This window comes from Phytophthora cinnamomi, assembly GCF_018691715.1.
Source record: "Phytophthora cinnamomi strain GKB4 chromosome Unknown Contig57, whole genome shotgun sequence".
NCBI classification, from domain to species: Eukaryota; Oomycota; class Peronosporomycetes; order Peronosporales; family Peronosporaceae; genus Phytophthora; species Phytophthora cinnamomi.
The window spans coordinates 489,564-502,449 of NW_027150990.1; the positions used below are offsets into that span (position 1 = coordinate 489,564).

At 58.2% G+C, this 12,886-nt stretch overlaps 5 protein-coding genes across 5 annotated transcripts; 2 read left to right on the plus strand and 3 right to left on the minus strand.

The window, feature by feature from the left end:
* Positions 1-522: 522 nt before the first annotated feature.
* On the minus strand, positions 523-5,868 carry IUM83_19062 (Choline dehydrogenase; the record flags this gene model as incomplete). Its single annotated transcript, XM_067944091.1, has 9 exons — positions 523-538; positions 614-640; positions 1,288-1,389; positions 1,464-1,722; positions 1,800-1,850; positions 3,574-3,622; positions 3,702-3,817; positions 3,888-3,945; positions 4,567-5,868. The coding sequence occupies 9 exons, from the start codon at positions 5,866-5,868 to the stop codon at positions 523-525; spliced, it is 1,980 nt and encodes a 659-aa protein (XP_067787811.1).
* A 469-nt stretch (positions 5,869-6,337) lies between these two features.
* On the plus strand, positions 6,338-7,446 carry IUM83_19063 (putative ubiquitin-specific protease; the record flags this gene model as incomplete). The annotated part of the gene is made up of 4 exons (XM_067944092.1): positions 6,338-6,562; positions 6,639-6,777; positions 6,861-7,041; positions 7,128-7,446. The coding sequence occupies 4 exons, from the start codon at positions 6,338-6,340 to the stop codon at positions 7,444-7,446; spliced, it is 864 nt and encodes a 287-aa protein (XP_067787812.1).
* A 118-nt stretch (positions 7,447-7,564) lies between these two features.
* IUM83_19064 (putative Mitochondrial Carrier (MC) Family) lies at positions 7,565-8,698 on the minus strand (the record flags this gene model as incomplete). The annotated part of the gene is made up of 2 exons (XM_067944093.1): positions 7,565-8,231; positions 8,358-8,698. 2 exons carry the CDS (start codon positions 8,696-8,698, stop codon positions 7,565-7,567), a joined length of 1,008 nt encoding a protein of 335 aa, XP_067787809.1.
* Positions 8,699-8,964: 266 nt separating this feature from the next.
* On the minus strand, positions 8,965-10,263 carry IUM83_19065 (dihydroorotate dehydrogenase (fumarate); the record flags this gene model as incomplete). Its single annotated transcript, XM_067944094.1, has 1 exon — positions 8,965-10,263. One exon carries the CDS (start codon positions 10,261-10,263, stop codon positions 8,965-8,967), a length of 1,299 nt encoding a protein of 432 aa, XP_067787810.1.
* A 274-nt stretch (positions 10,264-10,537) lies between these two features.
* Positions 10,538-12,393, plus strand: IUM83_19066 (Histone deacetylase; the record flags this gene model as incomplete). Its single annotated transcript, XM_067944095.1, has 8 exons — positions 10,538-10,580; positions 10,658-10,770; positions 10,846-10,963; positions 11,024-11,110; positions 11,196-11,334; positions 11,404-11,545; positions 11,610-12,064; positions 12,135-12,393. 8 exons carry the CDS (start codon positions 10,538-10,540, stop codon positions 12,391-12,393), a joined length of 1,356 nt encoding a protein of 451 aa, XP_067787808.1.
* Positions 12,394-12,886: the final 493 nt, after the last annotated feature.

Below are 12,886 nucleotides of genomic sequence, written 5' to 3' on the forward strand. Positions count from 1 at the left end.
CAGCTTTATGCCAGCAGAAGTGGGCCCCGTGAACGCGACCAAGCATACATCGGGGTTCTCGCTCAGCTCCTTTCCAATCCCGGAGTGACTGCCGCGAGGCACTGTGATCACGTTGATCACCCCTGCTGAGACGCCAGCACCTTCTCCCAACTTCGCCAGCGCTAGCATGGACAGAGGAGTTTTGCCCGACGGCTTCACAACTGCAGCGCATCCAGATGCCACACAAGGAACCAAGTTGCGTACTGCCGTCGCGTAGAGAAAATTCCAGGGTGACATGATAGTGCACACGCCGATGGGCTCCTTCATGACCAGCACTATCTTGTCAGCGGCCGACAGAAAAAACGAGTACCTACTGGAGCGAGTACCCACCGGAGCGCGCAATTTCGTGCGCGTAGAACTCGATAATGCCAGCAGTGAAATCCGCCTCCGCTCGACCTTCCTCAAGATGCGTAGGGCTCTCTCAAGACGCGATCACTGCGAGATCCTCCACGTTCTTGACGACCAGGGCGTGCCATTTCTTCATCACCGCCGAACGAGCCTAGTCGATTTCATGGACATTCATATGTCCGATCCCAAAATTCGCGTTAAAGGAAGGAACTTTGCTACGACGTACCGGCGACGTTCTGTCATCGACACTGGGCTGCAGCCGCAATGGTTTCGTGGGCTTCTGCTTTTCCCATCCACGCAACGTGAGCTAGGTCTTCTTCGGTGGCAGGGTCTGCAATGCAATCACGGGCTAGTTGAGCTGCAGGCGAAAGACACTATTCAAACAAAACCGCCTCGCTTACCTACGACGGAGAAGTATTTGCCTTCACTCCTTCGATCCGCTCGCCATTCACAAAACCCTTGGAGCGCACAAGCTTGGCATTCCCAGCGACTGGCTCACGTGGCGCTGCGAAGCGAAGTGGAGTTGCGGCTCGACTGCTTATTTGCTCGGCAAAGCTCCTTTGGGAATGAGCCCAAACCTAACACACGGGATTCCTTGCGCTCAAAAGAAGTGATGACTACAGGAGAATCCGCGGCGAGGGATGATAGGTTCAGCGAGAGCAGAAATCGTTGCTGATGCACACCAGTTATTAGCGGGTCAAACACAAGTGTTGTATATACGCCAAGTTGTCTATTCGTTTGGCAGCGGAAGTTTAGTTGTACGTCGTGACAGTGCGGCCGTTGAGAGGTTGGACAGGACGAGCGTTCTTGCCGTCGTCAGTGATCTCAAGCTCGGCGAGGTTCGCCTCGATGCGGTCGAACTGGGCCGACGAGATCGGAATCGGAGTGCGAACCACCCACCAGTCCACGAATTCGGTGCACGGCGGGGTCGTCAAACTGCCGGCGTAGTTGAAAACGTGGCCCTTCTCGACGTAAGCTCCGATGAGCTCCGAGTACGAGCCGCTGCAGGAACAACAAGCGTTGGTGACAATCACCACCACAGTTTTACTAGTTGTTGGAACGTAGATAACACGTACAGGGTCATAGGGATCGACGTGTTGAAGGTGACGTCGCTCATGGCGTCCACGATGATGTCGACGGCCGGCTCCGTGTCGGCGGCATCCGTTTTCCGGAGGAAGAGCCCGATCACGAGCGCCGCCGAGCCGTCCGCCTTCTTGTGCACGAAGTGAATCTCTCCGTCGAACGCCTGGCCGTCGATGGTGTGCTCGGACGGAGTGTGCACGTGGAACTGGGCGTAGTTGTAGGTCTCTCCCTTGGCCATGACGGTGCAGTTGCCTACAGTTTGGGCGGACAGCAACATGTGAGCATTGACAGAAGCATGGTGGCGATCTAGCCAAGACACGTGAGCGTACCTCCAATTACCGTGGCCTTGTAAGACTCCTCGTTCTCCGTCATGTTGTAGTCTGGGCAGGAGCCCGCGAACGAGCCTGGAGGGGGCTGGTAAACGCTGCACAGCTTGGACTCGGTGATGTCGATGGGTGATTGCCTGGAACCACCGCACGTCGGGTAGCCTTGGGCCCACTCGGGCGGACTCAACGCATCAGAGTCATCACTTTTGTAGGTGTACGCGGGGTCTTCGGCCAGAGCAGACTGGAAGGCGGTACCTCCCAGCAGCAAAAGAGCAGCAGACAGCGAAAACTTCATCGTTAGTGTGGAACGAGCAGGAGAGGGTCTCGAGGTGAACGGTGCGAGGCTTGGACGGCAAAAACAAGAGTGAGGGGCTGATAGAGTGAGTAGCAAGGAGCAGGCTGCTGGCAGTTGTGCTGTTAGTTCATGGCTTAGCTTGAAACGAACCGACCATTGAATCATGAAACTTTCGCCACCAAGGAAACGCGCACTATGCAACAGGTTCACAACAGGCTTCACCCGCCATGAGTCGTCCTAGTGAGCTCATTGGGACAGGCTCCGGCACGACCAAGCGTTACTCGAGCCCGCCGATGCAAACCATCTTGGTCTCCTGGTACTCCTCCAGGCCCTCGGCCGCTCCCTCCCGACCGAGCCCGGATTCCTTCACGCCGCCGTACGGAGCCCCGACGTGCGTCACCAGCTCGCTGTTCGCGCCGACCATGCCGCACTCCAACTCGCTGGCAACGCGAAAGATGCGAGCCACGTCCCGAGTGTAGAAGTACGCGGCGAGTCCAGCGGCAGTAGCATTCGCCTTCTGCACCACCTCCTCCTCGCTCAAAAACGAGGACATCGGAATCACAGGACCGTAAATCTCCTCTCGCCACACACGCATGGACTCGTTCACGTCGAGCAGCACCGTGGCCTCATAAAAGTTCTTGCCCAGGTCGCTCGTTCTTCCACCAAGCAGGACCTTCGCGCCGTGAGCTACTGCGTCTTCGACCAAACCGGCGACTGTTTTGACGGCCGAGGGTCCGATGAGCGGGCCTAGCTGCACGCCCTCTTCGAGAGGCAGACCCATCTTGAGTCGCTTCACTCGGTCCACGACCTTGGCAGCAAACGCTTCGTAGACCGAGGAGTGGACGAAGATGCGGTTGCTCGCCATGCAGGCCTGGCCGGTGTTGGAGAACTTACTATTGATCAGACCATCGACGGCCTTGTCCAGGTCGGCGTCTTCGAACACGATGAACGCCGCGTTGCCACTCAGCTCGAGCGACAGACGCTTGAGAGACTCGGACGACTGACGCATCAGCCACTTTCCAACTTGTGTCGAGCCCGCAAACGAGATTTTTCGGACTTCGGTCCTTGACGTCAGCACGCGCCCAACCTCCTCCGATCTCTCTCGAGGGGCAGTCACCACATTGATAACTCCAGCTGGAAACCCCACCTCCTCAGCGAGCGTGGCCAAGGCAAGCATCGACAGCGGCGTCTCGCCTGCAGGTTTGACCACAACAGCGCACCCAGCAGCGAGCGGAGGCCCGAGACTGAGACCCAAAATCGCGTAAGGAAAATTCCACGGCGTCACGATACCACATACACCAACGGGCTCCTTCGAGACAAGAATCTTTTGCCTCGGATCGCTCGGATAAATGAGGAACCCGCTGGAGCGCACGATTTCGTGAGCGAAGTACTCGATCACGCCAACGGCAAGCTCAACTTCCCACTTGGCTTCAGCCAGCGGTTTGCCGCACTCCACGGATCCGATGATTGCCAAGTCTTGACTGTTAGCAGTGATCGCAGCCGCCCATTCTCTCAGCAGCTTCGCTCGACCCTACATAGTAATGGAGACGAGATACCCAGCACCCCATTAGTCGTTGACGCTTTGATCACGGTGCCATCGAATGTCTTACCGGTGGGGTGGACCTCTTCCATTCACGCTGAGCCGACATCGCTGCAGTGACTGCAGTGTGAGTGTCCTCGGCCCCCATGCTAGTCACGCGAGCAACTTCCAGCTCCGTCGCAGGATCTGCAAACGGCACAACACTTCCATGAGTCAATTCTAGTTCCGCCTGTGAAGAATACCTCACACTGCATACCCTCGACGATGAAATGCTCGTTGCCAAGCGCCTCGACCCACTCGCCGTCGATAAACCCCTGTGCGCGCACGAGGTCGGGTCGCTGCAACTTAGACAGCAGTGGATGGTACTGACGTTGCCCGATTGACGCCAACCCGGACGAGAGTTGAGTCGTTGAAATCTTGGTAGAAGTTGTCATCTCTGCACTTGGACCGAAAATCGAGAACTGGAGGCAATTTTGCTGATGTCCGACTCAAATTCAGAGCATATTGTCACCCTGGGACGCACCCAACGTAAAAGAATGACGGGACATGGCGCTGACTAACGCACCAACCTCGCTCCTTACTTTGAAGAAGACAACGGGACAGATTTTGTTAAGTGGACGATTTTTATTGCCAGTGTGCTCATGTCTCCCTCACCTTTGACTTGCCTCCCAGTCCGTAGCTTCATACACCAGTACGTCGGACTGAGGAAGCGCTGGGTTACCAAGAATGATGTCGGCAGCCTTCTCGGCAAGCATGATGGTTGGTGCATTGAGGTTCCCACTGACGTTGTTGGGCATGATAGAGGCGTCAACCACGCGTAGCCCCTCTAACCCGTGCACCCTCGTCTGGGAGTCCACGACGGTATTGACATCGCTGTCCAAGCCCATTCGGTTCGTGCTGGATGGGTGGTAATCCGTGCTGGCATGTTGTCGAACCCAGGCATCAATCTCGGCGTCGGACTGCACGTCGTCGGACGGGGAGACGGCATCGCCCCGAAACTTATCAAAAGCTTGCTGGCGGAGCACTTCGCGAGTCAAGCGCACGCCGTTGCGAATGTCCACTCGGTCAGTCTCCGTGTCGAGATAATTTGGCTGGATGATGGGGCTTTCGCGCGGGTTGGCACTTCTCAACTTGATGAATCCTCGGCTCGTCGCGCGCAGTGGTGTACAATGCAACATCATGGCGTGTCCGTCTCGCAGGAGCTGGCGGTCCTCGTCACTGGCGCCAGGGAGAAATTGCCACTTGAGATCAGGGTGACGTTTGCCCGGCGCACTGCGGATGAACCCTCCAGCTTCAATGTGTGAGGAGGTGCCAGCTCCGGTCTTTGACGTGAGCCACTGAATCCCCATCCACGCCATCTTGTGTGGGAAGTGTGGCGTCGCATGATAGAGCGTGACAGGCTTCGTGCACGTGACATGCAGGTACACGCCCAGGTGCTCCTCCAAATTTCGTCCGACTGCCGGGAGGTGGTGCACAAGCGGCACCCCAACCTCCTTCAAATGCCTGGCGTCTCCCACCCCCGACAGCATCAAAAGCTGCGGCGAGTTGATGGCGCCGCCCGACAAAATGACCTCTTTCGCCGCTTGAACTCGTCTCGGTGGTTGATCGCCGTTGTTTGTTTTGAAAGGTTCCATCTCAATCCCGACGGCGCGCTTGCCTTCAAACACCAGCTTGTTCACGAACGTATCCGTCAGCACGGTCAAGTTCTCCCGTGTCAGCACAGACTCCGTCAAATACGCCGCTGACGCGCTGCATCTCGAGCCGTTGTGGATGGTCAAGTCGAGCCACCCGACTCCTTCCTGCTGGTACCCGTTCACGTCCTCCGTGAACGGATACCCCGCCTGCACCGCAGCATCCAGGAAGGCTTGAAACAACGGCTGGTTTCGCTGCAGCCTCCTGGTGACGTGTAGAGGTCCGTCCCCGCCCCGGTAGTCGTCCCTTCCTAGAGCATGAGTCTGAGCCCTCTTGAAGTAGGGCAGGCAGTCTGCATAGCCCCAGCCTTGAGCTCCGGACTCCAGCCAGTCCTCGTAGTCCAGGGCGTGTCCTCGGTTGTAGATCATGGCGTTGATGGACGACGAGCCTCCGAGCACTCGGCCCCGCGGCCACGTCAGGCGTCGGCCGTTCAAGTTCCTCTGCGGCTCCGTCACGTAGTTCCAGTTGTAGCGGGCGTCCACGAGGTTGGCAGGGAGCATGGCCGGCATGGCCAGGCGGATGGAGTCCAGCAGCCCGCGGTCCATTGGGCCGGTCTCCACCATCAACACCGAGTTGCTTGGGTCGGCGCTCAGGCGGTTGGCGAGGACGCAGCCAGCCGAGCCCCCGCCTACAATGACGTAGTCGAACTCATCGGCGATCTGCAAGGACGACGCCCGTCGGCATTGAGGGCGTAAGAGAGGAGGACGGTGGAGACAGTGACGAAGCATTGAGAGGAGAGAAGAAAGAAGATAGGAGGAAGAATGGAACGAAGCGATGTGAGCTCGACGTGGCGAATTGCAAAGTGAAGGTGAAGCTGGTCACGCTGGTCAAGTTGAAGTTGCAAAGACCATGATGATGACGGATGCCATGCGAATCAGATCTGAGGATTTACTACTTTCAGCCAATCAGAAAGTTCATGGTGATGCGCCGCTGTCATGGATATCGGTTTCGAGAGGTTTCGCGCCGCGGTTGGCTCCCAAGCGACACAGAGCGATTGATACAGTAGAGACTACGATGGCGGCGCCGCGCAACGACGATGAGCTGGAGATGAACTGGTCGGCGGAGGCCGTGGACGCGTCGGACGACGAGAGCGTCATGTCGGCCGGCAGCGAGGACGAGTTCGAGGAGGAGGCGGAGCTGGAGCTGGCCCAGGGCGTCAAGCGCGGCCGCGACGCCGATGGTGACGCAGAGGCGGAGGAGGAGGAGGACGCCGCCAAGAAGCAGAAGACCGACGCCGGCGTGCGTGCTGCAATCAGGAATATGACTATAGAGAGGGAGAAGAAAAGCTGACGTGGTTCCTCTCTATCTATTGCAGCAGGCCCAGCGCCCCAGGCAGAACGCCAAGGGGCTCCACAGGATGACGCGCACCGAGTACTTCAAGATCGTCAACGACGCGTACACCAAGCACCGCGGCGGCCAGATGACGTCGCTGGAGCTGGCGGACGGACTCAACGGTGAGAGGCGTGGAGAGACGGCTGTACAGGTCTACATGCGGCCTATTCAAGATCTGATGGTGATGGTGATGTTGTTGTTTTAGAGTCGCACTTCGTGGCGCCGAAGGGCCTGGGCAAGCACAGGCTGGAGCTGCTGCCTACGTACATTCATCACTTGCTGCCGACGCACAAGAGAGACTTCCTGGGTAAGGGCAAGCGTCGCGACAAGAGCCCGTACTTCCTCATCCTCTGTTCGTCTGCGCTGCGCTGTGTCGAGGTGCACAAGTGAGTGCTGCAGTGGCTGCGCTGGCGATGTGTTTGGTGTGAGTGCTGATGTTACTATTGTCGTTGTTGCTGTACGTTCATCCCAGACACCTGAAGTCGTTCAATTGCCGCATCGCCAAGCTCTTCAGCAAGCACATGAAGGTGGATGAGCAGGCTAAGCAGCTCGCGAGCATGTATCTGCCGATCGCGGTGGGCACGCCAGCGCGTGTCAAGAAACTGCTGGAGATGGACGCGCTGTCGCTCAAGCACACGACGCACGTGATCTTTGACATGGAGAAGGACAAGAAGCAGCTCACGGTCCTGGAGCTGAACGACACAGCCACCGAGATGGTGGACCTGCTGCAGTTTTATTTCATCCCGCAGCTCAACAAGCAGGACAGCAACATGAAGATCGTGCTGTTCTAGCTGCGTTATGCAACGCTGCAAAGCTTTAGAACTCTTGTTTCACGACTAATAACCGGTGCCCTGTGCAGGTGTACTTCATTCAGACTATTGTATTTGGATATCTGGTGTGTTGATTCCGTTAGAAGAATTGGTTCAGGAAACTCATGGTCTTCTCGAAAGCGACGAAGGTGACAGCGTTTGCGGGGAACGCTCGCAGCAACGATGGTGTGATTCCGCGGTAGAACCTCTTCGGGCCTCCTTCAGCGTAGAGCTGTCGACAGCAGTCAGCCACACCCGAGAAGCGAGGCTTGTCCAGGCGATCGGCCTGAAGGACGGACTTCACCGTATCTACGGGGAACACCACGAGCCAATACATGAAACCAGCGAAGCCTCCGGAGAAGGCAATGGACTGGTAGGTGCGTAAAGTCGCCGACTCGGGCGACAGCCCAGGCACATTGTGCACAAACCGGTCCAGCATCTTCTCCTTTGTCGCCTCATACGCCATGAAGTACGTGACGTTGCCCAGCATTTCACGCCCCGCCGTGGGCCAGAAGCCGCGATACAGTCCTCCCACCCCGTTGCGACCGTACACATCCTTGACACACTGCCAATTGCTGATCCGTGTGCGGGTGCCTCCGTACATGGTCTGCATCCTGACCTTAATAGTCTCGAACGGGGTGTACAGCAACCCCTCCGTAAACCCCGTCGAGAAGCCCGCCGCGATCAGCGAGTAGTCCGGGTTGTCAAACAGCGTCCTGGAGTAGAAGTACCGATACTGCCCCATGAGGCCAAACATGATTGACGCGCTGCGCAGTCACAGCCACCACCATCAACAAGAGCACCAAAAATCTGAGTGAACGCCACCGCAAACTCCCTGCATCTACAAGAAATGGGCAAGTTACTGCCCCATTTCCAAAACGAAGTCCCGGTACCTCATAGCCGACCGGAAAACCTGCGGCGACGCGCCCCTGTAGAGCGACGTGACACCTCCCTCTTGCAGACTCTTCTTGAGGCAGTCGAGGGGCCCCGCGAACGCCTTGGATCCGCTCTGCTGCGTCTGCATGCGCGACTTGACCGTCTCGAGGGGATATCCCACCACGGCCTCACAACCGCCGCCCATGGTGCCGCTCACGAAGTTCTTCACGGTCACCACGGCCAGCGACTGCGCCTTGGCCGCACCCTCGTCATGGGCAGGCGGGTCGCTCAGATGCGCGTCCGCCGACAGCTCGCCCGACGCGAGCTCCAAGGACTCGCACTTGGCCACTCTCCCCATTATCCTCCACTGTGACAGTGACTGTCTTCTTTGCGACCTGGCGGTCGGATTGCTAAGCAGGTACCAGTTTGGTAACGGTTGAGCCTTTTCCTCCAATGAGAGGCGCGGTTGAGGAGCGTGGGTACGTTGAAGTTGCCTTTTTGCTCGCTGAAGTACATGTACGGTAGACCACTGCATTGTGAGTTATCTGTCTCGTTATCCCTGATGCAACGAGAGCGGATTGCGTCGAGATGTAGAAGCAGGAGTCCAGGCAAGTTTTCGAGTCCTTACTTGTGGGCGGCTCCGACGGCGTCGGCCACGCTCTCGTAGCCGTCGCGTCGCAGCAGCGCAGCCAGCTCCTTCTTGGCGCGCGGCACGGCCAGCGGGCTCTCGTAGATCAGGCACGAGTACATCTGCACGAGCGAGGCGCCGGCGCGGATCTTGTCGTACGCGTCCTGGCCCGTGGACACGCCGCCCACGCCGATGAGCGGGATCTGGCCCTTGGTGAGCTTGTACATGTCGCCCAGCACCTTGGTGGACAGGTCGCGCACGGGCAGGCCGCTGAGGCCGCCGACCTCGCCCTTGGCCTCGCCCTTGAGCGTGTCCGGGCGGCTCAGCGTCGTGTTGGAGACGACGAGGCCGTCCAGCTGGAGCTCCAGCGCCACGTCGGCGATGTCCTGCTTGTCGTCCTCCGTGAGGTCGGGCGCGATCTTGACCAGCAGCGGGATGCGGCGCTCCTCCTGGGCCGCCACCTCGTCGCGCGCCTTGAGCACGCGTACCAGCAGGTTCTGCAGCTGGACCTTGCCCTGCAGCGTGCGCAGGCCGGGCGTGTTGGGCGACGACACGTTCACCACCAAGTAGTCCGCGTACTTGGCCAGCGCGTGGACGCCCAGCACGTAGTCGGCCGCGGCGTCCTCCGTGAGCTTGTTCTTGCCCAGGTTGACGCCCAGCACACCTGCGCGGTGGCCGTTGCCCTGGCGCTGCGTGCGCGAGCTCACGTACCTCTCCAGGCGGCCGCCCACGTACTGCAGCCCCTTGCTGTTGAAGCCGTAGCGGTTGATCACGCCCCGGTCCTCGTACAGGCGGAAGACGCGCGGCTGCGGGTTGCCCGGCTGCGGCTCGGGCGTGACGGAGCCGATCTCGACGCAGCCGAAGCCCATGTCCAGCATGCCCTCCATGGCCTCGCCGTGCTTGTCGAAGCCGGCGGCGATGCCCAGCGGGTTGGGGAAGTCGAGCCCCAGCGCCTGCACGCGCAGCAGCGCCGGGTCGCTCTCCGGGTCCTTGGGCGTCAGGCCGAAGCGCGCGCACTGCACGGCGATCTGGTGCGCCGTCTCCGGGTCGAACAGCCGCACCACGGGCATCATGGGCTCGGCCAGCTGCCGGATCAGCCACTCGTGCGGCACGACGCCGTTGGCCGCGGCCACGACGGCGGCCGCCGCGCCGCCGCCGATGGCCAGGTACGCGGCCGTGTGCAGGCCCGACGAGGACGATGGCTTGGCCGTGCTGAGGCTCGCGGCCTGCGGGGCCAGCGCGGCGCGGCGCGAGGCCAGGCGGCGGAAGGACGCGGAGAACGGAGCTGCTCGCATGTCGGAGGCAATTTGAAGACTGAACTGCTGGATCGGAGCCCTTGGTAGACGCACCTGTGGAAATCGTTAGTGCCGGTTATGAGGGGTGTATAAGGTAGAAGAGGTTTTGCTGGGGAGGAGATGGGAAGGGGGAGTTGAAGCGTACTTAGTTGGGAGATAGACAGATGGAGGTTTTGGCTGCGTTAAGTACGACGGACGACGCCGGTTTTTGAAGCGCGTCATTCGCCTTTTGTCGCCTTTTAGGACGGAGCAAGCAGAGCTGGAGGCGCGTCAGATGGCCGCGGCCACCAAGAAGCGCGTGGCGTATTTCTACCACCGTAGGTAGCGACGAGAGCCGGGCAAAGACCCAGCAGCTAATGCGAAGGGCTTCTCTTCTCTTCTTGCCGATGCGCAGCCGAGGTGGGCCACTTCTACTACGGGCCGGGCCACCCCATGAAGCCGCACCGCATGAAGCTGGCGCACCACTTGGTGGTCAACTACGACCTGTACCAGAAGATGGACATCTTTGTGAGCTTCTACTGCTGCTAGACTGGCTATAGGTGCAGGTGCAGGTGCAGGGGCTGACTGTCGGTCTCCGTGCAGGAGCCGCACTGGGCGTCCGCGGACGAGATGAAGGTCTTCCACGCGCCCGACTACATCGAGTTCCTGCAGCGCGTGAGCCCCGCCACCCAGCGAGACATGACCATGGACCTGGCCAAGTGTACGTCCAGCAGGCAGAGGTTTAGCGGTTGGAAGTGGGGACTGACGAGGTGCTGAACAGACAACTTCGGAGAGACGAGCGACACGGACTGCCCCGTGTTCGACGGCGTCTTCGACTTCTGCCAGATCTACACGGGAGGGACTCTAGGTTTGTGGTGTGGTGTTGTTGATGTGTTGAGGTGGTGCGGACAGAGGTGACGTGTAGCTTTTGGTGGCGCTGTTGGGGTGGGCAGATGCCGTGGCGCGACTCAACTTTGGACTGTGTGACATCGCGATCAACTGGTCGGGGGGTCTACACCACGCGAAGAAGGCGGGAGGATCGGGGTTCTGCTACGTGAACGACATCGTGCTAGGTATATTGGAGCTGCTAAAGTAAGTGGCGTGAAATGTTGGGGTGGTGGAGATCTGTTGTACTTTGGACCTAACCGAGACTGTAACCAGGTACCACCCGCGAGTTCTCTACATCGATATCGATGCACATCACGGCGATGGCGTGGAGGAAGCCTTCTACGTCACTGACCGAGTGATGACGGTGTCCTTTCACAAGTATGGCGACTACTTCCCTGGCACGGGTGACATCAAAGTGCGTTCTCGCTTTAGGCTGACTTATCGACCATTGGTTTGACTTTTTTTTTGCATCCCGACAGGATATTGGTGCTAAGAGCGGAAAATATTATGCGGTGAACTTCCCACTGCACAGCGGAATGGATGACGAGAGCTACGAGAGCATCTTCAAGCCGGTGATCGACAAAGTGATGGAAACGTTTTGCCCCACTGCGGTGGTTTTGCAATGTGGAGCTGACTCCTTGACAGGAGATCGTCTGGGCTGCTTCAACGTGACAACCAGAGGTCATGGCGAGTGCGTCCGCTTCGTGAAGGGATATGGGCTTCCGATGCTGGTGGTGGGCGGCGGTGGCTACAGAATTCGCAACGTTTCCCGCGCTTGGGCATACGAGACCTCAATTCTCGTCAACCAGGAGGTATCAAATAACATCCCGTACAACGACTACTTCGAGTTCTACACACCAGACTTCAAGCTTCACCTTGTGCCCGACAAGGATCTGAAGAACGACAACTCTAAGGAGTATTTGGAAAAGCACAAGTGAGTTGGCCTGCGCAAGTGTTCGTCGAGGATGGATCAATACTGACTTCGAATGTGTATTGTGCAACAGGATTAAGATCTTCGAGAATCTACGCACAATCACCGGAGCGCCAAGTGTCCAGATGCAGCAAGCCCCTCCGACTCGAATGCTGCACGAAGAAGATGAAGATGCAATTGACCCGGAAAGCCGCTCTGAAAGCGACGGAAAGCACCAGCACGAGGCAGAGTTCTACCACGACGAGCAGGATCAAGACAACAACGATGACCCTGAGATTGAGAATAACAAAAACGCGGCACCAGACGTCGTCCCGATGGATGTGGATAACTAACTAAAGAAACCTGGATGAACGTCACTATCTCCCCTCTCTTTAGTACACGACGCGCACCTAATACAAGTCCTGCAGGATGGCGATTGCTCATGCCAAGCGCTTGTACCACCACCACCGGGATGCTTGGACGAACACGGCTCGACACGGCAAGTTAAGTGCGCGAGACGAGGCGGATGCGTATCAGCCATCTCGTGCGCTTTTGACACGCGAAGGACGCCGTCTCCCGTGATACAGATTTCCCTGGCAAAGAGAGAATTGCGACCAGCTATTTACCTCGGACAAAGAATGTGATCGTGCAAGGGATTTGCGGACTAGTTCTACTGAAACACTATTAAATGTATAGATTAATGGATTTCGTCGTGCAAAGTGCACGCAGTCTATTTTAGAAAATATTTTGAGACTTCAAATCTAGTGAACAGTCGCACAACAGCATCATGGAGACCCTGGACGCTCGAGTTGATGAAGTACTCGGCAACACCACCGCAGCGTCCAC